Consider the following 24,373-nt stretch of genomic DNA (forward strand, 5'->3'; position numbering starts at 1 on the left):
ACAAGCAGGGGTACAGCTGGAATCGGTGTTGGAACCGCAGGGGAAGGTATGCTGCCCCCAAATGCTTGTGCATGCACACTTATGTAGAGTTTTTTTTTTTAAAATATGTTTGTTTATACAGCTCTACAACAAGTTTGTATAGGAGAAAGGTGTGGATGGCCATGTATATTTAAACCTTCAATCTAAAGGTAGATAGGAAGTGTACCCAAGCCATGTTACCATAGTAAATAATGTGAAAGCAGTTAAAAACAATTCGCTTTGTTGATCCATTAAATATGTTTTAATTTCCAACGAAAAGGATTTTATTTTATGCCATTAGATAGGAGTAATCTTCCCTTCAGAATGTTTTACGGTTTGTACACGTTATGCATCACGAAGCCTTAAATGAAGACCGGCTTAACATGTCTGTATAACAGGGATATGTATGCCTTGCTAAATGACTTTTTCTAAACCCTATTGGCACCCAAAGGGTGTATTAAAAGGATGGCGTAATGGCCACCCAGGTGCAATAATCATTTTGAGCTTTTTTTTCTTCCCTTAATTAGAGAAGATGAGGGAATAGAGACTCGGAAGAGAGAGAGATGTGTAATTTGGGGATAAGTGGAAAAGGTGATAGAATTGATGTCTGGGAATACATCCAAGCTGCATGTCTCGTACAGCAACGTAAGAACGCATCTCATAACTTGGCCACATCTGGGTAAGATGGTTTTATCTCCTCGCTTAAGGAGCTTGAGTATTGAAAATCGCAAAGGTAGTCTTGATTAAAAATGCCAGGTAAATTCGCCCTGCCTAATAGAATCAAGTCGTCCATGGTTGTAAGACTCATACATTGCCAGTGAGGTGCGTATGATCCACATACTGTTATAAGCACTCTCAAATCACACTCTGCTTTTGAAGATGTTCCTGTGGCCGATCTTTCAGTGAAGCCATTTACTGTAAATAAAGTCAAAGATTAAAACTTCTTCAATAAAAACTAAAGGATTGATTAAAGTAAACCAGAATAGCACCATGCAATCTGATGTGCAAATAATTTTGCGGTCAGGAATACTTTAAGGACGAGCTATGTATAGGTGTAACAGATGACTGAGGCTTGAGTTTTTTTGGAATATTTTTTACTATTGATCTCAACATTATTGCACATTATCATTGTGTGCTCTTATCTCAACCCCTCAAAAAAAATAGCATTATGAAGACTACACTATATGAAAAATGGTGATATTACATTAAATAGAGTTCAATGCTGCCACCTGCTGTCTTATTCTGTATTATAGGTGATTAAGTCAGTTAATGGCCAACTAAAGTTTTTATGATTGTGATAAATTGTGTATTGAATAGCAATGGTGTTTATCTTTAAAAAAACAATACACTTACCATAGAAACTTTCAGATCTTAGAATGTTAAGCTTGGCACAGATGGTTAGCGCTGATAAGTGGGGAATGTTATGTGTAGGGAAGTTATTAGTAGTATTCACCATACAAACAATTTGGTAAATCAACTACTTTCACTTCATGTATTAATAAAGAAGTTAATTGAAAAAAAAATAACCCAATTAGCTTGTGAAGCAAAACTTTTGGACCAAAATGAACCTTTCAGAAATAGACAGAAATCAATGACAACCTAGAAAAACTGTGTAGAAAATGACAGCATCAACATTCTTTTCTATAAAATAAACCCCTAACCCCCAAGGTGCCCTCCAGAAAATAAATAAAACAGTTTACCGATGTAAGGAGAGCAGCCATGGTAGTGTTTAGTAGTCCAACACTGCATTCAGCAGTTCCTTGGGGGGGCTTTAGCTCAGCAACCATATGGTCCTTGGGATAAGCAGGTAGCTTGAAATGAGTTGGAGATGCTTTGTGGTCCTGTAGCAATGCGTTTATATATGGCTGCTCTTGCACATCATCAGGAGCAGCGCAATAGACAGCCTATTCAAAATCACCATGTAACAGGTTATTCTGTGAAATCTAATTTCACACACGTTACAATATCAGCTTCCTAGAATGACATAAGTCTCTACTACTTCTCCATCATAAAGGGCTGGTCCTGCATAACGCACAATTCAATGTATGAATAGACTTTGAAGCCAGGGCAAGCCAGGCTGTTCCTGCATGGCAATCTCATAAGGATGGGACCTGTATAATGTATAGTAAAGTAAAGGAGCTAAAGCACAACTGTGAACTCTCATTGCAGCTCCCCCCAGCCCCAATCCAGCTCTGTGTATATTCTTGTATAAACAGTATACTTCAGATATGTAGTTGATATAAAATGTAAATCTCATAAAACAAATTCACCTCTAATATCTGCTAGATTACTCCAATGCAGAAATTCTTATGCAATGTTCATTATAGTTTTTTTAGTACAACATACCTTCTTATGTATGGTTGTGTTTAGTAAATTACCAATGAAAATTAAAATGTTAATGAACCACTTAAGCAGTATTAACTCTAACTGCTGGCTAAGCCCAGCCACAAGCATAAAAAGTGATACAATGTGTTGTGAAACTACATTAGAGCCATCAATATCTCTGTATCCAGAGGGATCCCAACAGACAGAAATACTGATCTGATCGCCCTTTAAACAGTAATGCATTCTTGATCTGTGCTATGTACACAGTAATCCCTTGCCCCCTCCAGCTCTTTACTATTGATTTTTGTCATCTGGTGTCACCATTGTACTGATAGACTTTTTCCCCCCCATCAACATTTCAGGATACATTAAAGATTTTACTTCAAGATAACAACCTTTAGTGTCTAAGATATTGTATTGGGATTCAGCACGAGAAGAATCTATTTCCCTGCCTTTCTTCATTTCTCTTTTTTATATCTATCTTTATTTTTTTTTTGTTCCTTTGTGTATTTTTCTGGCTTTTAAGACCTGTCTGACTTCTCTTCAGTCCATCGTCTAAGCAATCAATATTGCTTTTTTGTCTTCATATGCTTTCTTATTTACATTGTAACTGTTAAATATGTACTATAAATAGAGAATAATTCCCCAAACTACCCCTCAAAGTTGTAGGGTATCTTTTGGAACTGTATTTTGAAAACTCCCTTAGTTTTTCTACAGCTGTATAGCACCAGTTATAAAGCATAACCTTCTTTTTAAGAATTAGTCTTTTTTTTGTATGACTGTTATGCAAAAGGGATGAGTGATGGGCCATTTTTTCCTACCATATTTCCCCATGTATAAGACACACCTTTTTTCGAAAAATTTGGGGTCTAAAAACTAGGTGCGTCTTATACAGTGGTTGTAGGTTCATTTAGGGGCAGTTATGGTTAATGGGGCCTTTAGGGTTAATTTAGGGGCAGTTATGGGTAATGGGGCCTTTAGGGTTAATTTAGGGGCAGTTATGGTTGATGGGGTCTTTAGGGTTAATTTAGGGGCAGTTATGGTGGATGGGGTCTATAGGGTTAATTTAGGGGCAGTTAATGGATGGGAGTGATGAGGATGATGAGTATGAATTTAATGATAATACATTTTTTTTCAAATTTCGGGCCCCAAAATTAAGGAGAGTCTTATACATGGGGAAATACGGTAATCTGTTAAACCTATTATAATTCATACTTGTAAATAGTAATCAGAGTTTACAGTATTCACTACATGCTCCCTCAGCAGCATGTTTTCTATTCTATTTTCTCTCTTTTGGAAATAAGAAGGTGATCCATATTGGTGTATAATGGCAACATTCCTTCAAAGGTCCATACTGTTGGCTACTTCATGATGTGGAAACAACCAAATTGTCAACTGTCTGCCTGAAGGGAAACCAATTGAGCTACTTACATAGTGGCCAAATGCACAATTTGCACTTTGGGAAAAGGGATTTCATAGAAATTCCTCAGAGGGAGGAAAATTAGGCCTCATCTTTTATGATATAGATGCCATTTTGCCTATAGCTGAAGTTTAAATTCTAAAAGGAAAAATAAATGTTTTGATGAATGGCCCTCATGGGTTTGTTGTTTCCTTGCCATCTAGTGGCTCTCAATCACATTGAGGGTGCATCTATATTAGTTGTACTAAACCAGTGACGTTCTCTAGAAATAATACCCTCATCCCATTTGTGTTTTTTTTTTTTGTTTTTTTTTTTTTAAGTTAGCAGCATAGTCATAGGTCTCTCTTTTCTCCCTCAGCCCAGTTTGAGGGTGCTGACAAAACAGGCATGTCACCATCCAAAGACGACAAACTCAGACACACGCACAGGCATTCAGCTGGAAACTTGAAGGCAATCAAGCATCCAAGTGTAGAACACACCAACTCAGTGGGAGAAAGAATAGATCCTTCACTACCGTTAGAGAGTCAATTGTAAGTATAACTGTTACTTTTAGTATGAAACCCCAAAGGATGAAAAGAGAGACAAATGGCATTTATACTTAGAGCCTGCAGTACATTCTGAAACGTATACAAAAAAATATATAATTATACTATTTCCAAACTAGAAAGGTCTGTTGAAGGTTCTGTAAAGCATTTTTTTACTCTGCTTCCCATGTTTAGTTGCGTACGATTTACTTTTGGATCCCAAATCTTAATTTATTTTTTTTCCCTTCCTTCATAAGGAAACCAAATTAGCTCAGTCCAACTCTGGATCCACATCAACTCACTCCCTATATAGTATATATAGTATAGTCTTATGGTCATAGGCATACATTCCCCTCTAGATGACTCCAATATTGAAGAAACTAAGGTAAAGTTAGTGCAGCATAACGATGCCCAGCAGTTTGTAAAATAAGATCTGATTACTATCAACGCCAATTCATACGATAGGGCCTTATTTACGTAATATTTTTTACTTAACTTCCTTGGTCCACTGTGTTTTGTTTCTGCTGCATGTTAGTTTACAGTGGAGTATGTTTACAGTATAAACCAAATGTGTCGGATACATGCATAAGGTGTGGTCAAAAAAGAAAATGAAACAAAAATTTATCTGTGAGGATTGCTATTCAATTGCATAGGAAAGATGTTCTTCCACAATGAATCCAGCCCACTATTTGCTATTTCTTGCACAATCCCTTTCCTCTGATAAATTAGTAATGTGAGTAATCCACAGTATTTAAGCTCAAAATCCATCTCATTTAACCATGGTTATTAAATGCAAAGAGAAGGGATTAAACACTCGAATGTTTCTACTTCTCTTCTGAGATTACCAGGCTTTTCCAGTCGTGTTATGTGCAAATGATGTTGATACAGTACTAGCCTAGACACAGTCATTTCCCCCAATTAATACTTGTAACATCAGAGGTTCTCTTATAGCCTACTACCAGCCTTGCTAACCCACATTCTGCTTTGTTGCTGGATAGAAATTCCAATTATCCTGATATTTTTGATAAGGCTAATGGGACTTGCAATCCAGCAGTAACTTAGATGCTGCAGGCTTCTATACACTGGTTTAAAGAGCCATGGAAACCTGTTCTCTATGACAGTCAGCAACTCAATCTAGGCTTTTATATAATCATACAGTTCATTGTACGTAGAGTGGAGTGAGCTTTTAAGGATGACCCAGATTGCCTCCATACGAGACAAACAGTTTGTTAATCGGTTTCCTCACAGCTGGTACCATGGTGCAATCAGCCGCACAGATGCAGAGAGCCTCCTCAGGCTGTGTAAAGAATCAAGCTACCTGGTTCGAAACAGCGAGACCAGCAAGATTGACTTTTCCTTATCCCTGAAGTAGGTGACATTTTTTTTTTAACAGACATACAACAAGCACACAACAAGTACATAATCTCCCATGTAGATGCATTTTTCATTTTACGCTGACCATTGGCAGTGTGGCTACCTTTAATTAAGGTGTTTAAAAATATGTATTTCTCAAAAGGAATTTGGAGTAGCCATGCTGTATAAGTGGCCTATAAGACTCAATGGGGATCTGAGCTGGTTTGGGGGCACCATCGCTGGTGTTGGCAAACAAGCTGGCCTTGCAGGGAACAAGGCCATGTGTCCTGACAGCAGGGTTTATTTTAAACCCTGTCTCCCAATGGAGATTTAAGATTTCTGTAGTTAATACAATCAATTATTATTGTGGGCCTTAATGCTAAGTGACAAATATTATCCTGTTGGAAATATTATAATGTTGGGTCTTGTACACTTCAGTAGCCTCACTAGAAATTGATTTTCCCATATTTACGCCTTATTTGTTAAAATTGTTATTATAAAAAAAGTGTCATTTATGTAGGGCCAACTATGCTTGGTGTGCCAAACACAATAAGTAGTTCATAAAAGAAAGATTATGCAAACATGTGAATTACTGTTGGACACTTTTTTTTTTTTTATATAACCATTTGTTAGATTAATTCTGCACATTGTACAATATAGTATGGTCTGGTATCTCATGCATCTCAGTATCTCATGTCAGGTTTCTATGGTTTTGCGTCTATTTCTGTTTTTCAAAAACCCATTCATTCTTTCTCTCTCACCAACCTGGTTAACATTATTTATTACCACTGTGCCAACTCAACCACGAAAATGAGAATGATGCTCATTGTCTCCTCAGGCCAGTTAGATGAGGATTACATTTGCTCATTTCTCAGTTCCAAGTCATTTCTAAGCAGCATGCGACCCTTTAAGGCAGTGTAAATTACTGTCCTTCTTAAAGAACCAGCTGTGTCCGCTTCCAATGTCCGTTTTTCCGTTTCCTTTTTACCCCCTTTTTACTGTCTTGGATATTTTCTGTAGCGCAGCTCCATATTTTGTTTTGCATTGCATCATCTGTGAATCCTATTAATATCAAATATAATTAAAAGACAACAAAGATACAAAATATTAAGCATCATTAAAACAAGCACAAATACAAATAAGTCACAAACATAAGAAGCATACATAACTTATGTGCGTGTGTATGTGTAGGTACATTAAATCTTTTAAAAGGTGATATGTGTATAATTAAATAACTCCAATCACATTCTATGGAACACAGTAGGCTATACATATTCTTAGGATATGACCGCACTGTATACATGGCATTGAATCTTATTGCCAGTGAGGTATCTCAGGCGATTTGATGACCTGCTATCTGGGTGTTATCGTAAAGGATACATAAAACTAGTGTGATTGCATTTTTTACATAGTGATTATTACTCAGTAGGGGTGTAGTCATTTAATTAAAGCAGTGCAACACGTGCGACATGATTCATATAAGTTCCTGTTAAACCATTTCTATTTAGTATACCATTGTGTACCATTTAAAGTTCTCCACTGATAACAGAATAACAAAGTTGTGATCAGATTTAATTACAGATAGGTTTGTTATAGAATAATACATATTAAGTTAATGCAGAACAGTAATCACACCAAATTAAGCCAAGATTAATTTGAGAAGATTTTATCCAAGCAGTCCCCTACTCCTGTATTATTTCAAGTAACACACAGTAAAGTAATTGTTTATTTCCAAACATTGCTCTTTTTATGAAATTATCTCAATTGGCTGGGTCAGGATGGAACCCTATTGAAACCCGGCAGTGGCATTTTAAAGTTTGCTTGCTAAACTGCCATCAAAGTTACAGGGGCTGGCACCTACATATTCAACAGCGTGTTTTTTTATATGCCTGATCCTAACGTACATTCCTTTAATCCTAAAAAATATTATGATTACAGATTAATGTATGTGTATTTCAAACAATAAGTGAGTAATGTGTTCTAAGCAAATGTAGTTTTTTTACACATAACCTATTGTGAGCAAATATTAGTGCACCACATAGTGACTTAACCAGACTGTGTGATCCTCTGTGTATATATATATATATAACACAATAATACTATGGTGTATCATATATATATATATATATAAATACATATATAAATACTATGTTTTGGTAGTATCCACATTAACATGTATTAACTACACTTTTTCTATCTCTCTCCAGTAGCTGTTCATTTAATGTTGCTCTGCGTCCTTTACTTGCATTTTAGAAATTTAGCTCTTATTTTACTTCACTTTTTTCCTTGTGAAATATATTATTTCATTAAATGGAATAATTATACTTTTTGGAAAGTAACATTTATGATACCGGTAGCAATAATCATTAAAGTTTATGGACTTCTGCTCTGAGAAATTATCATAAAACGGTCTCTAACCTATAAAGTAGTAAAGTTATTCTTGTAATATAGCACAAAGCATCTACTCTCCTCACTTTGTTAAGCGAGTTTCCATTTTTAGTCTAAACTAAATCCAAATTGTGTTTTCCAATGAATTAAGGATGTAAAATTCTAGCTGGAAGAAATGCAACTGTCTTGGGTCAAAAGTATGGAAAAAGTTGATTTTTTTAACCTAGATTTATTATATATTAAGTTAAAGTAAAATGAAAAATGTTAGGTACATACTGCATAATAATAAGGCAAAACGTTTTGTGAGGAATAGGCATCTCTATAGATGTGAAGAACAGCATGAGGACAACCACCAGGATATCTACTCTGCAAGGGTCAAGAGCAAGTTGGAACCAGTAGTCTTTCACCCTCCCCCTCTCTTAGTTTTAATCAATCTCTTGGGTAATCTTTCCTAGTGCATATGATGTTCCCTGGATGGTCTTCAGGGAGCCAGCTCTGGGTTCTCCAGGTAAAGGGAGTGGGGCTGGCCTTTCCACACGGGGAATACTCAGCCATATACATCTTTGCAAGGGGGATGCCCAGTATGTAATAATCTACTAGAAAGCAGTCAAGTTCGCCTTAGGGCTTTAGTTAAGGTTATGGCTTTGAAACATGGGGGTTATCAGTGATGTCTTACTGAGATGCCTTTCTTTACATAAGAAGGTAAGAGTTTCACTTAAAAACTTGGCTAGCTATAATCCACCCAAGCCATTTCCGTAGAGTGTTTCACACAAAATGTAGTCTATGGAGAGGGAGAGAGGGTGCAATGGTATACTTATATTAAAGGAACAGCCCCGTAGAACAAAAAATGGCCTAGCTAATGGTTAACACATTATAGGGAATATTTTCCTTGTGCATATCTCAAAACCTGTCTTTAAAACATTTAATAATTGGCATGTCACTTGGGAAAACAGTGTGTGCTTAGGATATGCTCGCACAGGGCCGGCCTTTGGGGTGTGCGACCTGTGCGACCGCACAGGGCGCCACACTCCAGGGGGCGCCGCCGCGGGGTCCGCCGCCGCCGCGGGGTCCGCCGCAGCGCGGTCCGACGCCCCTGCCGCCGCGGGGTCCGCTGCCGCCAGTATGGGGGCACCCGGCACCCCTCCAGAGACGGACAGTAATGTCCGCCGCTGGAGGAGCAGGCTCGCAAGGGAGCAGTATCGGAGGTCTTTAACAGACCTCCCATACCGCTCCCTTGTGATCCCCGCGGCAACAGCTGCTGTGCGCCGGGGTTTGCTGTCAGATCCCGGCGCACAGCACTGAAGCCGCGCCCACTGCCGTCCGTGCCCTCTGACCCGGAAGAAGAGAAGACAGAAGAACTAAGAAGAAGAGCGAAGAGGAGGCAAAGAAACTGAAAGAGGAAAGGTAGGAAAGCATAGAGTGACAGTGAGAGTGGATTGGTGTATATGTGTGGATTAGTATATATGTGTGGTTTGGTATATATGTGTGGTTTGGTATATATGTGGATTAGTATATATGTGTGGTTTGGTGTATATGTGTGGATTGGTGTATGTGTGGTTTGGAGTATATGTGTGGATTGGTGTATATGTGTGGTTTGGAGTATATGTGTGGTTTGGAGTATATGTGTGGATTGGTGTATATGTGTGGATTGGTGTATATGTGTGGATTGGTATGTGTGTGTGGATTGGTGTATATGTGTGGATTGGTGTATATGTGTGGATTGGTGTATATGTGTGGATTGGTGTATATGTGTGGATTGGTATGTGTGTGTGGATTGGTGTATATATGTGGATTGGTGTATATGTGTGGATTGGTGTATATGTGTGGAGTGGATTGGTGTATATGTGTGGATTGGTGTATATGTGTGGATTGGTGTATATGTGTGGATTGGTGTATGTGTGTGGATTGGTGTATGTGTGTGGAGTGGATTGGTGTATATGTGTGGATTGGTGTATATGTGTGGATTGGTGTATGTGTGTGGATTGGTGTATATGTGTGGAGTGGATTGGTGTATATGTGTGGATTGGTGTATGTGTGTGGATTGGTGTATATGTGTGGATTGGTGGATGTGTGTGGATTGGTAAGGGTGTGAGAGTGATGGGTGTTATGCTGTACCATTTCCAATGTATTTTTCATTATATAATTATGCTCTAAAGTACATCATAACTCCCATCACTCTATACTGTTCCATACAGTGGCAGAGCTGGGAGGCAGAGGCCTTGCACTCACCGCAGGACTTCTGAAAGGTAAGTGAACTTCAAAGAGGGAGAGGGTAGATAGTTAGGAGGGGGTAGATAGGGAGAATGGAGTGAGACGGGGTACATAGGGCAATCATACTCCTATCATGCCAAGTAGTCTACGAGTACATCCTGGAATCTGCGGGCATGATAAGAATGTGATTGCTGTTAATCATATATATATATATATATATATATATATATAAATATTGTTATTTAATTGTTTTGTTATGTGTTATGGTGTGTGGGGGGGTCATATTCGGTTTCGGCCAGGTAAATGCTGCACTTTTGGTTTCAGTCCAGAATTCGTTTCGGTGCATCCCTACTAATAAGCCAGACAATGAAGTGGTAGGCCTACACCACATCAATGTTTGGCGTAGTATATAGTGATTGGGGTTTTGTTACAAGTTTTGATTCCTTTCTTTTTTTGGGATGGGGGGGCGCCAGACGAGTAGTCCGCACAGGGCGCCAGAACACCTAAGGCCGGCTCTGTGCTCGCACTGTATGCTGTTCTAGTACATGGCATTGAATCTTATTGCCAGTGAGGTATTTCAGGCAATTTGTTGACCTGCTATCTGGGTTTTATCCTAAAAGATACATAGAACTAGTGTGATCACATTTTTGATTATTACTCAGTAGGGGTGTAGTCGTTTAATTAAAGCAGTGCAACATGTGTTATATGATTTATATACGTTTCTGTTAATCTATTTCTTTTTTAGTATACCATTGTGTACCATTTAATGTGCTCCACTCATAACAGAATAACAAAGTTGTGATCAGATTTAATTACAGATAGGTAGCTATTACTCTTCAAATATTTTCAGTGATATTTTTATTAAGCATAATTAATCCCACCCACCTATACATGCTTTTAGATTACATTAATATTTAAAGGTAGTTATTTACTAAAATTCAGTTTTACGATGCTTGGCAAAGATTATTATTATTTTTAGAATATATAATCTCAGACATATTTATCCAATGGCTAAAATAGGAGTTGCCAGCATTCATTGTTCATGTATGGAACATGGAGGTCCACAGTAGATTTGTGGTGAGGGTATCCCCTGAAAAAATCCTGTCCCACCCCAATACTTCCTTACCTTATCCCCATTGCCTATCTTTGTTGGCTCAAGAGAGGGGTCCCTGGTGGGAGGCAAATGTTGGTTACCCATTAATAGGAAAAATGATATGACCATGATAGCAGTAGCTAACAAGCCATCATGAGTTTGCGCAACATAGAACTTTAATTCGTTTATAGTAGCTGGGGTGGTACAAATTAGCATCAACCACCTCATTCTAGATTGTAAGCTCTTCTCTTTTTGTACCAGTTTGTTGTGTTGAACTTTAAACTATTTTACTGACTTTGTTGTAACAACTCTATGAAATCTGGTGGCCCTATAAAAATTTAATCCAATTGTGTTCAGCTCATAGGAGCTGCAATTAGTGTGTAGTGAAGGCCACCACAACCACAGTCTATCACTACAATTCCCATGAAGTTCAGGCAGTATTGTAGATGCAGTCTACAAAAGTTAGTGTTTGTACTGAAGACTTATTGTTGGCCTTCATATTTTGTAAGCTGTGATATTTTATCTTGTGTTGCAAATAATACTTTAGTACAATAATATTTGGGAAGCTGAGGTCTTTTGAATAAAAATGCCTTATAGACTGTGAATTTTGTAAAGATCACATTTTATAAGCAATCTTATTTAAGTATCTATAAAATACTTAGATTTTTGTTGGGTTGGTTGTTCACTTCTACACTATGGCAAATTATTTTTCCTACTACCGGATGCGGCTCTGCCTTCAATTTTTTGATGGTACAGTGTATTCTGCCCATGGAACTTTCCATCTTCTCTAGTTTTCGAGTTCAGGCATTGTGCATGCTAAACTACTAGCAATCTCCATAAACTGGTCATTTGTAAAGACAGGCATCAACTGGGACATAAAACTGGGGCTGTTGGCAGCTATGCTATGCTGTGGTACATCCTTTCCTGGGAATGCTACATTTGTCTTGGAGCCTTTGAATTTTCTATGATTGGGCAACATGTATATATTTGACAAATGTCCCTCTTCTGGACGCAAATGTCCTTTTTTCCTACTTTTATGTACCTCTGATGATTTATTTATGATTGAGCTCCACAGCAATAAAACTCATGATAATGGGGGTTTAAACCTTGTTATTATATATTGAATGATAGGATATATAAACATCTGGTGGCACGCATGGCGGATCCTATATTTGGCACCCTCTATACACACTTTAAAAAGTAAAAAATACCCTCTCACTCACTATTACTCACTCCTTCACAGTCACTTACTCTTACGCTTTCAATTATACTTGCTCTAAATGATTTGTTTTTGAGAATTTGGACACCATATGCTAATATATGTATGTAGAATTTAGATCAGTTAAGTTGGGGTCCTTCACAAGTGATTAAGCATTTTGTACTGAAGCAATTAAATTCCTTCTGAGATAGATCTGGTCAGTTTGTATTACTTTTCTGGCTAAACTAATGATAAAAAGGAAGCATCGTTTATGTTGCTTTGGCATGTGGTTTGTAGTGCTTAGGTGGCACGTGTATTTTACTCCTGCATGATGTTACTCTGTATAAAGCATACTTAAATTTGATTTTTTTTTAAGTCTTTTTACCAATACATATAGAGAACCAGCAAAAATCATTCTTATATGTGATACCTGCCAGGGTTTGTCTTTAATAACACACAGCGAAATCAAGAGTTCAAAGTGCAACTATGCTGTAAACTGCTTGTTGGTGTAAATGTTTACAGCGTTCCTCGAATGTTTTTCCCATGGCCCAATGGAGTTTATTTACTAAAATTTTATTTACTCTCCTAAGCAGGAGAGTTTAGTTAAAAGCTTTTGTTTTAACCTTCTTTTTTCCCTGTACATTATGCGGACCAACACTAGCATGTTTCTGCATTGTGAAGAGCTGTGTTGTCCACGGAGTTTAATCTTTTTTTTTTTTTTATTATTATTTAAGTTAATAAACCTCAATGCATTAACATCACATATCCTCACTATTCTATTCATGTGCTTACATGGGAGGACATGTTATTTTTGGCCCACATGGCTAGCCCAGCCAATTGACCAAATAATAAAGTGGATCCTAAAAACTATGTAGAAGACAGTAGCAGGCACATCTATTATTTGTATTTCATTGCCCCAAATACCTTGCAACAACATTATTACCTATAATAACACACGTACTTCCACTATGATTAGTATAGCCAGCTAGGAATAGTTTATGCCTTGAATGGATGTCTCCTGTTTGGTTTCTCAACCATTATTGCAGCACCAAGAGCATGTTCTCTTTGTTCCCTCACTCTTTTAAAAGCAGGTCCCTTGCACAGCTTTCCTGATGCTGTGTGCCAAAGACGTGACAACATCCTGGTGCTCAGTCCAGTGAGGGCAGAGAGCCCTGCCATGACACAGTGATCTTTCTACCCAATACCATGTTCTGTCCTTAAGTGTGAAGAACCCTAGGCTAATTGACTAAGGAGGCAATTGTGCCACCAATCATTATCACAGCTGAAACACTGAATCAACGTTTTAATGTATTACTAAAAACGCTTGCAGAAATGAAAGCAAATGTAATTGCATAACACCGTGTTCCCAGTCTTTCTTAAAACAGTTTACTTGAAATATGTCTGCACCTCAAATGTTTGGTTTAGTTATAGCATTGCTTTTCATCTTGGAGGCGAGAAGACATCTCTTACCTTGAGTCATGTCCTTGACACCAATCAAAACACACTCGAGCTGGAGCTGGTAGGTGTCATCCTGTCATAACCTTAGGCGCCTGATCAATGGCTGTAGAAGAATTACAGTTGACAGGTCTAAGGTGTGCAGCCTCAGTCATTCTATTATAGATTTTTTTTTATTTCATCAGAAAATATGAGTTTTGTCTGTATGGGTTCATCTTATAACTGTTAATGTGAGTATTAAAGTGTTCTGTGTTTTAAACTCTAAGTAGTTATTTTAAACATAGGATGGGCTGTTCCCCCTGCCTCTCCATAAGTAAGACAGACATGGTTTTTTAACAAAAGGTTTAAATATATTCAAGAAAAGCATATAATGATAAAAATCGGTATTGACCCGATATGAAAACCATTGCAATAAGATGGAAATAAGTAAGGACTGAGATAACACATTTATAATAAAGAAACTAACTAGAAAAGAAAAGAACAGCATAACCTAAAACATAATAAAAAAAAATCTTAGAAGTGTGATATTAAACATGAAATAAAGCAAAATTAATAGGGTGTAGCTGTGAAAAAAAAAAATTCTGGCTGCCCAGAGGCGATTTTTGTTCATTGTTCTCCTGAATCATATATCTTTCTTGGCAACTTTGTTTATGTGTTTTTCTAAATAAATAATTTCTAAATTTAAAATGGCAGTATAATAAGACTCTATACAATGTACTGGGAAAGGACGTCACAAATGATTAAACCTTTTAAACTAAAGCAATTAAATGCCTCTTGAGATAGATGGCTACTAGTTTACAACTACAGCACTGATCAGTTCTCATTAGCTAGGGGGTTTCATTTTTAAATGCTCTGGAAAAGGATGTGATGCGTAACTGAAATGTATTTTACCGACTGTCTTTCAGAATATAACAATATAAACCACAATTTATTATCAGTCTTAACAGCATTATATCACAGCAGGTCACATTTATTGTACTGGCCTGTAAAACGTAAGATTCGGGAATGCGATATGTTTAGTTTAAACAAATATGGGAACAGAGGACAAACCGCCAGTATGGAAGTAAAAAAATAGAAATACTTTGAATCTCTTTATGAAGACAAAGCAAGCTTCTTCTGAAAAACAGGCTGAGCTAGCCCTGTATAATGCATAGCTGACTCATTGAGGAGATCTTTAGGAAACTTCCTGCTTTACCTATGCATTAAGCAGGGCCAACTCATACCTTCTTGTGTGAGAGGCTCTCTGGGGTTTGTGCCTCATAATGCATATTTATAGCAGGTTTCAGCTATCTTCCAGACTTCCTCTTTCGTGAATAGATGCTAATTTTTTTGGAAAAAATACTATGGATGCCCATCATTAGGTACTATTCTGAATTAGAACTATTACCATATGGTTCTTTAGAATCTATCATACTGTTATTCGTAAATACATGCACCTATGTCTCTCAGTAACAGCGCTTTCATTATTTGTCCAAGCAGTTGTAAGCAGAAAGTAAGGAATATAGATTAGATGCTAAACACACCTGATTTAAGACATATGGCTATCCCAATATAAGGAACAAAAGCTCAATTTAGGTTTTAGTCTTTAAACAAGAAATCATGGAGAGACTAGAGAGACGTAATGGCTCATTGCTGTCAAATTATATTTGTATCTAAAACTTTGCACATATGAACATTTTTCAGAACTATCCATCGTTGTCTGAAAGCATTTTACATGCTTCAGAAAAGTGGTCTTAGGTGTAAAATTACTTATATAATGCAATATAACATCTACAACAGGCACAATCAATACTTCAAAACTGAGTCTGAAGTGTGTCCCCCCCCCCCCCCCAGCATATGGACTACCAAATCCAATACAGACTTGGCCAGAATGCTAGATTATAACTCTACCTCTAAATAATAATCTTTATCCTGAATAGGAAGGCATGTTTAGAATTAAAGCAACATGCGAGGAGGACCTTAGGCCTTTGGGCAACCCATGGGAAACATTGGATTCTTACCTGAAAATTCCTTTTCCTTGTTATTTCCTGGTAGCACAGGAGATGGCTCCGCCTATCCGAATAAGACAGGAAAGAATAAAAACCCCAGAACCTCCCTCTTTACCCACAGTGAATACAAAAGACCAAATATGGAATCGAAAAACGCTTTTATTTAGGGAGGGCAAAAAAATTGCTACCGGGAAGGAACAAGGAAAATAAATTATTTCCCTTGTTACTCCCGGTAGCACAGGAGATATAAAAAAGACACTTAGGGAGGGCAAGAAACCATGGACTCCAAGACTCTTCTACTGAACTTGGCAACATCCAGACCGGCAGGCTGCAGGCCTATATATATATATATATATATATAGTGTGCGTGTGCTATGGACGGTTACTAAAAATGTGAATATTTACATTTATAACAAGTCCTGTGAGCGCTTTTTCTTTTGGTGTTATAAATGTGTGTGTATATTTAGATAGATAGATAGATATACAAACACACACAACACTAGTAGTCTCTTATGTTTGGAATATTGCATTTAACTTTTGTGAGACTCACCTTTGACCTCTAGATATTAATATGTGTATATGCAATGTCAAATAACCTTGTCCTGAATTTTTTTTCTAGAATATTGCCGATTTAAATTGTTTGCTAGTTTCCAGCTAAAAGCTTTTATAATAATTCCCTGGAGGTTTCTTTTAGAAAAAAGGCTGTCCTTTCAGCCTGCGCCAGATTAATTATACATGATTACAACATGGCTTTCAGTAATATACGTTGGCAGAACCAATGTACAAGATTAAAATCTTTAAACCGAACGGAAGAGCAGCTTATACATAATAAACGTAAAAGCTTTTCATTATCATTTGGTAGCAAACGACAATGAGCACATTTTCATTTACTGAAAAAAATGAAACGTTTGAGCGCTAGGGTTTATTTTAATTACCTCTCATCTTGCTCAGTATAGCTTATAATAAAGGTCTATGTTTCATATACAGTTTCAGGACCACAATATCATTTTTATTTGGTTCTCTCTTGTGTGTAGGAAGAATGATCTTCGCAAACAAACATACTCAACTATATTATGTGTGCTTGTGATGTGTTTATGTGCATTTGTGTGTAAATTAGTAAATACTAATTTGGTACAGATGTTATAACTAATCAAATGAACCTGGCATATGTGTGTGCGTGTATATATGAAGTATGTATGTATAGAAATGTGTGTGATTACAAGTGCAGGAAACTCATATATTTTTTATACTAGTGTGTGTGTGTGTGTGTGTGTGTGTATATATATATATATATATATATATAAAGTCCAAAATTAACAATTGCACTCCAAATGCCAAATTTCTGCCCGTTGCCAAATAACTGCAGCAGTAAATAATATAAAGTCCAAAAATAGTTACCGGCACTCCAGGGACTTTGCAAATGACCACACAAACAACTTCGGTTTTCAAGTCAACGTTTCAGTCTTGTTTATTACAGACTTTCATCAGGACTTTCATCAGGACATATATATATATTGTCATAGATTTAAAAACTAAGGGAACTAAGAGTCTCTCACCTCACTGTTTTAACTAATTAATGATATTGTATTTATTTTACCAAGTTAGTATTTATATATGGTTTTTCTATAGTTTTCTGTAAACTGAGTAATATAGTTCTTTTTTGTTCTTGTAGTGACCATATTATAGTTTTTACTATTACTTAACAATAACATATTTGTTTTTTTTTTACAGTATATTTTTTTTTTATAAACTGAGTTGTACAGTCCTTCTTAGGTTCATGCGGGGAACTCTTCTTTGTGTATAATATTCCCAAAACAATTCACACTCACTGAATAACAAAACCCATACAGTTTTCATAAATGTATTTCATTGTGCTGCTCTGTGATGACAACATTTACAGAACACTCTCAGCTTAGTTTGTCCTGATATGCTACTGAATAACATAGGCGAAGCTTAAATGTTACTGTGCCCAGGGGCGTACCTAGAGTATTTGGCACCCGGGGCGGATCCTGTAAGTGGCACCCCCCCCCCCCAAAATGTAAAGACATCTACAAAATGATGTTGGCAAGAATATTTATTGCACCAATTTGTAAACTGTATGTCAACTGTAAACAACAAGAAATCTGAAAAAATAACTTATAAGTAAAATAAACAAGTTTAAATAACATTTACTGAACATATAATAGTGCTTTCTTTAATAACCCTCCAAAAAAAAACGGCGTCCACATTGCCCACATAGAACCTGACCAGCACCCAAATTACACACACATAGGACGTGCCATATTTGCCCCCAAACAGCCCAGCATGAGTCAGCATTGTTCCCAAACAGCCGAGTGTACGCCATCTTTGTCCCATAAACACGCTACCTGTGCCATCTTTGTCCCATAAACACCCTGCCTGTGCCATTTTTGTCCCATAAACACCCTGCTTATACCATCTTTGCCTTTTTGACAAATCAACTGTACACCTATGGTTAACACAAACACTTTTACAGTCACTCACTAATTCACTTTCATTCACACAATAATTTATTCTCTCACACAAATTATTTACACATATTCATTGATGCATTCTCACAAATTCATTAATTCTCTCACTCATTCACACAATTCATCCACACATTAATCCATTCATTTTCGCTCTCTCATTCTGACTCTTTATTTCAATATTCTTGCTACCCTCCTTTCTCCCTATCTACCCATTCTCACCCCCTTCTGCCCTATCTAGCCCTTCTCACTCCCTTCTTCCTATCTACCCCCTATCCCCCCCCGTCTCACTCCCTTCTCCCTATCTACCCCCCCTAACTATCTACCCTCTCCCCCCTATGAAGTTCACTTACCGTTCAGGAGTCCTGGGGTGGGGGTGCAAGGCCTCTGTCCCCCAGCTCTGCCACTGTATGGAACAGCATGGTAAGTGTGGATTGGTAAATGTGTGAGAGTGATGGGAGTTATGATGTACTTTAGAGCATAATTATATAATGAAAAAGACATTGGAAATGGTACAGCATAACACCCATCACTCTCACACATTTACCAATCCACACTTACCAATCCACACTTACCATTCCAGATACCACACATACCAATCCACAGATTCCACACATACCAATCCACACTTACCAATCCACACATACCACACATACCAATCCACACCTTCCACACTTGCCAATCCACAGATTCCACACATACCAATCCACAGATTCCACACATACCAATCCACACTTACCAATCCACAGATTCCACACATGCCAATCCACACATACCAATCCACAGATTCCACACATACCAATCCACACATACCAATCCACAGATTCCACACATACCAATCCACACATACCAATCCACAGATTCCACACATACCAATCCACACACATACCAATCCACATTTACCAATCCAGATTTCACACTTACCAATCCACACATACCAATCCACAGATTCCACACATACCAATCCACATTTACCAATCCACATAATCCACACATACCAATCCACTCTCACTGTCACTCTCACTGAATGATTTCCTACCTTTCCTCTTTTCTTCTTACAGCAGTCAGCTCCTTTTCTTTCTCTTCGCTCCTCTTCTTCTGTCTTCTTCCTGGTTCAGAGGGCACGGACGGCGGTGGGCGCGGCTTCAGTGTTGTGCGCCGGGATCTGACAGCAAACCCCGGCGCACAACAGCAGTTGCCGCGCAGATCGCGAGGGAGCGGTATCGGAGGTCTTTAACAGACCTCCGGCTCCCTTGAGTGATTTTAAGCCGGTTCCACCGGCTTAAAATCACTCAAGGGAGCCGGAGGTCTGTTTAAGACCTCCGATACCGCTCCCTTGCGAGCCTTCTCCTCCAGCGGCGGACATTGCTGTCCGTCTCTGGAGGGGTGCCGGCAGGTTGGCACCCCCTGATGAGCGGCACCCGGTGCGGACCGCCCCCCCCGCCCCCCGCTAGGTACGCTACTGACTGTGCCCTTCAATTTCAATAACCAAGGAGGTTGTTTTCTTGGATAATCAATTTAACTTGCTAATTTTGGGTGACTAAAAAGTCAGCTTCATCAGTAATTATTTTACTAATATCTTTAAATTCAATAGACTATTACCATCCAATTTAGTCATTTGCACATCTGCCTAGCATATAGGCAAACCAACTGGCTGCCTAGAGTGCTGATCAGGTGAGGAGCACAACTACCATGTCCTCTCTTAGATTAGCAAAAGCGCAAGCTGGGCACAGGGAATATGGTTCACCTAGACGAGGCTGACGTTGCTTAATTGTTACTTTTTCAGATACAGATTCAATGACCCACAGTTATAAAATCTATGACGTCAACCTTTTTTGGTAGATAAAAATTATATTGACCTTACCCAGCAAGGACCTTTCTTTCACTGTACATCCTTTGTCTACTGTACTTTGCAATCAGTAGAATTTGTTAATTTTTAATTCCAAGTAGCACAGAGCCAAGTGACCTTTACTAGCTGTTCACCAAGCACGTGCTTACTTTAATAATGTTTCAAGCAGGGAGAGCATGCGGCTCTTTGTGGAAACAAATTGAAAGTAACGGGGCCATTAGCCCATCAGATGGAATTAGTGGAGGTGGTATTACACTATGTCAGTTCTTTATCTCTTGCAGAGTTCTTCTAGCTGCTACAGGCTGAAATAGTGCTTACTCATTGAGTTATAAGAATTGTTATTACATCTAATGGAATTAATCTGAATAAGTGCCAATGGGTTAGAGGAGCAACAAAAGCTGGGGAAAAAAGAGAACATTATAAGAGAAGTGGAAGGAGGGACAAGGGCTGCAAATAGAAAAGTAAAATAGAAATGATAACCAAATGAACTTGGTATAACTGACAAAGTAAAGAAGTGAATACTATATGTATGGCGAGTCCCAAAAAAAAGTTTGTTTTTATGTATTGGTTTCCTAAAAGGTTTATTTTAGGTTAAAGATACATTCTGTGTCTGAAAGAAAAATGAAGTGAAAGAACACAAGCTGGATGTCAGGTTCATTCTGTTTTCTATAAATTACAGATATAAAAATATTAACATTGTGTATGTAGAAGGTTCTTGATCTGACCTGTGTGAGTGAGTTTTAGTGTATGTTGTTAGCATAACAGTGTATGGTGTTGGAGTGTTATGGGTAAGTTTAGGATTAGTGGTGCCTGAAGGAGGGGAAGAGAGAGAGGTGGGAGCAGTAGAATGTGTGTATATGTAAGTGTATGGTATAAGGGTGAGTGTCTAGAGTGACGTTAGTGTATGGTGTTAGGGTGAGTTTGCATGTTAGTATTGGTGTGTGTTAGCTGCAGGGGGAGAAGCTGAAACAATATGATATAAACATCTCATTTTCTACTAAGCAGACAAACAGTTTGTCTTTTAGATGCTTTTAATGAGGTCTCCGAACACCTTTTCAATGTCAGCCTATTTTCCATTTTTATTATTTATTATGTGGGGTGCTACTTGAACATTTTTTATGTAGTGTTTAAGTATATGTGTGTGTGTGTGTGTGTGTGTGTATACACATAAATATATATTGAAGAAACAAAGTATCACACAAGGAATGTTAAACACATAACATACTCTTCTCTCAAAAAGATGGCATTCTGATAACAAATCCCCTTTAACACATAACATCTACAGCTACATGATGGTTTATCTTTCTTTTAAGAGGAAATGTCAGTTAAATGCCAAAAGTTCCAGTTGTACGAGCTCATTAAAGGCAGAGGACATGAAATGTCAGCAGCAGAAAATGAGCCGGATATCTGGGGGGTATACACTGAATCACAGAACCATGGAAAATATATCAGCACTAAATGATATTTCAGGAGGAAGTTTTTGACACATTTTGATGATGAATCATACCTAAGTCTGTAATATAAACTGAAAGTATTGGGATCTGTTTTTCCAGCTCATGAAGTCTACCAAATTTATTTTAAAGTTTATTTCAGATTAAATTAGTTTTTTTTTTCTTCCTAAAAACAAATGATTTGTTGCACAGATAAAATCACATTGCAGCTTTTTTTTTTTTTTTTTTACAATGAAATGCTTTTACCTTCTGTAGCACTATTCAAAGTCCCTATATCTTTTTCTCTTATTTCTCTTAATTTTCTTAAGTGAAACTTACATACAGCACCAGGTTTTGTGAATCATATGCTAAGTCCGTGGAGTGCGGAAGTTATTGAAATACTATATACTGGTGTATATATATATATATATATATATATATATATATATATAATTTGTTTTTTAATAACATTTGCACAACGATTTTAAGAGACTAAGTGAAAGAAGCCCCTTAATTACCCTTCAATGTAATTCCTTTATTATCAGATTCTCACTAGGTGGAGGTGAAATAAAAATGTGTCAATACAGCAGATTTTTCTCAGAACACACTCCACAATGTTTGTGCGAATAACAGCTGCGGTATTGTTAGCAATATAAGACATGTTGATGTGTACTGTCGTGTCTTCCAACTCACAGATCATGTCTGCTGAGCTCTTTACAGAACCAGCTTCAATAAGTACCAAGCCGGCATTGACATGACCAGATCATGTCTGATACTTTCTTCCACAATTTTATGGAGATACCTTAAATGAAAACCTCATGATGGCTGAGATACATCTGGTATGACAAACATTCTCATTTGTGTCTGAGCAGAATTCTACTTTGGTTCTGGCAGATTAACAACCAGCTCACAAGATAAGATATGGTCTGCTTTTCTTCTTTCATACTTAGTGGCAGGCAAAAAATGGCTTTTCAAGTAGGAAAGATAGCTTTAAATTGTGACTCTCTTCAACAGAGACAAACAAAATGGATTTGAAGTGGCACCAGTGTTGCTCTATAAGTACTGTTTAGTTTAAATCCAGTTGATTAAACACCAGATGTAGGGGAGCATGATAAATTTATCTCTGCACTAAAATAAATGTCCCCTGTTAACAATGCAGTAAGACAGAGATATAGATGAGCTTTGCTGCCATAACTCTTAAGTATACAGAGTTGTCATTGCTGGTTTAAAGGCTTTGATAGAGCAACAGAATAGATTTCTTTATTCACAAAGAAAACAGAATTAATAGTTTGCCCTGATGCTTCAGTATTGTAGGGTTGTATCACTAATCATACAACTAGACGGTGGATGTACTAAATTTCACAGGTTAAAGAGACAGCACTTTTTAAAAGTAACTAGCTCATTTTTAAGAGTTATTTTTATAATTTCCATTGCAACACATGAAAAGTTTAATATATATTCATAAGAGTCTCTCATTCTTCTTTTTGGGTTGTCATTCTTACTTCCATTTGATATAGAACTATAGAATATATAACGATATTACATGCACCAATTTTCACCCCTAGTGGCTAATTTTCAAAATGAGGATCTCTTGACTGCAGGTCAAAATCCAGAGCTTGAGTTTTGAATTTCCCTGTTTAAGGCTATGTAACTCTATAAAAAAAATGTTTGAATAGGATTGATTTGTGTTCATGCAAATATGTACAGAATTTTTTAACTGTATGGGACCCCCAAAGACAGATGTTCAACATCTCTGATCTAGAGTAAGTATTTAGTTCTTTGAAACTTTGAAACAAAAGGAAATTGACCCTTTTGTAGCTATATTGACTTCCACTTTGTTCTTGATTAGACTTGTCATTTTACTCCTATCTATTACACCATTCGAAATTTTACTTTTGATGTGTACAAAAAAGCCAATCTTGCTACTAGCATTAGGATAACCACGCAAACATATTGGGGTCATATTCTTTGTTTTTAGAACAAAACACATTTTAGATAGGTGTGTAAAATATTTGAGTAAACAATGCTTGTATTAGATATTCTCATTATCCAACATGCTGCTGCCCAGTATTTTATTTCTAGTTACTGGGAATGAACTAGTTAATTAAATACTAATGCAGTCACTGTCCCTTCACACTAGTGAGACATTAACTCATTGTAGTCATATCCTCTCTAACACTTCCCAGCAGCTCCCTAGAGAGCCATACATTCAGCAGATGGTTTGAAAGCCAGGACAGTGCTCTCCTGATAGCCTGTCTGAGTTTAATGAGAAATGACAGTATAGCTGGCATAGTATACCTTAGATCACTTAAAGTGTGTCTGCATCAGCATTGCCTGCAATGGATGCCTAACAACTAAGAAATTACTGAAAATATAAGGTTATGTATCCTGAAATCTTTATGTATAAGCATTTCATTGTAGTTATTAGGATGGGCAACATTAGAACTAGAATATCAGGCATAATTTATTTTCCCTCTATCGGTTTGAAGAATTAAATGTATATCTCGTGGAGGTTAAAAAAGTGACAAGAAATAAACATACATAGGATAGGCATATGGAATTGAGTCTTTAACACTTGGAATAGACAGACTAAGTTGGAGCAAATGGTTCTTGTCTGCCGTCAAATTCTCTCTCT

General features: G+C 37.3%; 1 protein-coding gene across 3 annotated transcripts in view; it reads left to right on the forward strand.

Annotated features, from left to right (window-relative positions):
* Window positions 1-24,373, forward strand: part of SHF (Src homology 2 domain containing F) — a 107,269-nt gene that overhangs the window by 80,139 nt on the left and 2,757 nt on the right. For 2 of the 3 annotated variants that reach the window (XM_053461852.1, XM_053461853.1), the window contains 2 exons: window positions 4,122-4,293; window positions 5,536-5,655. The exons of the other annotated variant lie outside the window; for it this stretch is intronic. In XM_053461852.1, the coding sequence (XP_053317827.1) occupies window positions 4,122-4,293; window positions 5,536-5,655 (292 nt within the window). The remainder of the gene's footprint in view (window positions 1-4,121; window positions 4,294-5,535; window positions 5,656-24,373) is intronic. 3 annotated transcript variants of the gene reach the window in all.

Source organism: Spea bombifrons, chromosome 4 (genome assembly GCF_027358695.1).
Source record: "Spea bombifrons isolate aSpeBom1 chromosome 4, aSpeBom1.2.pri, whole genome shotgun sequence".
Lineage (NCBI taxonomy): Eukaryota > Metazoa > Chordata > Amphibia > Anura > Pelobatidae > Spea > Spea bombifrons.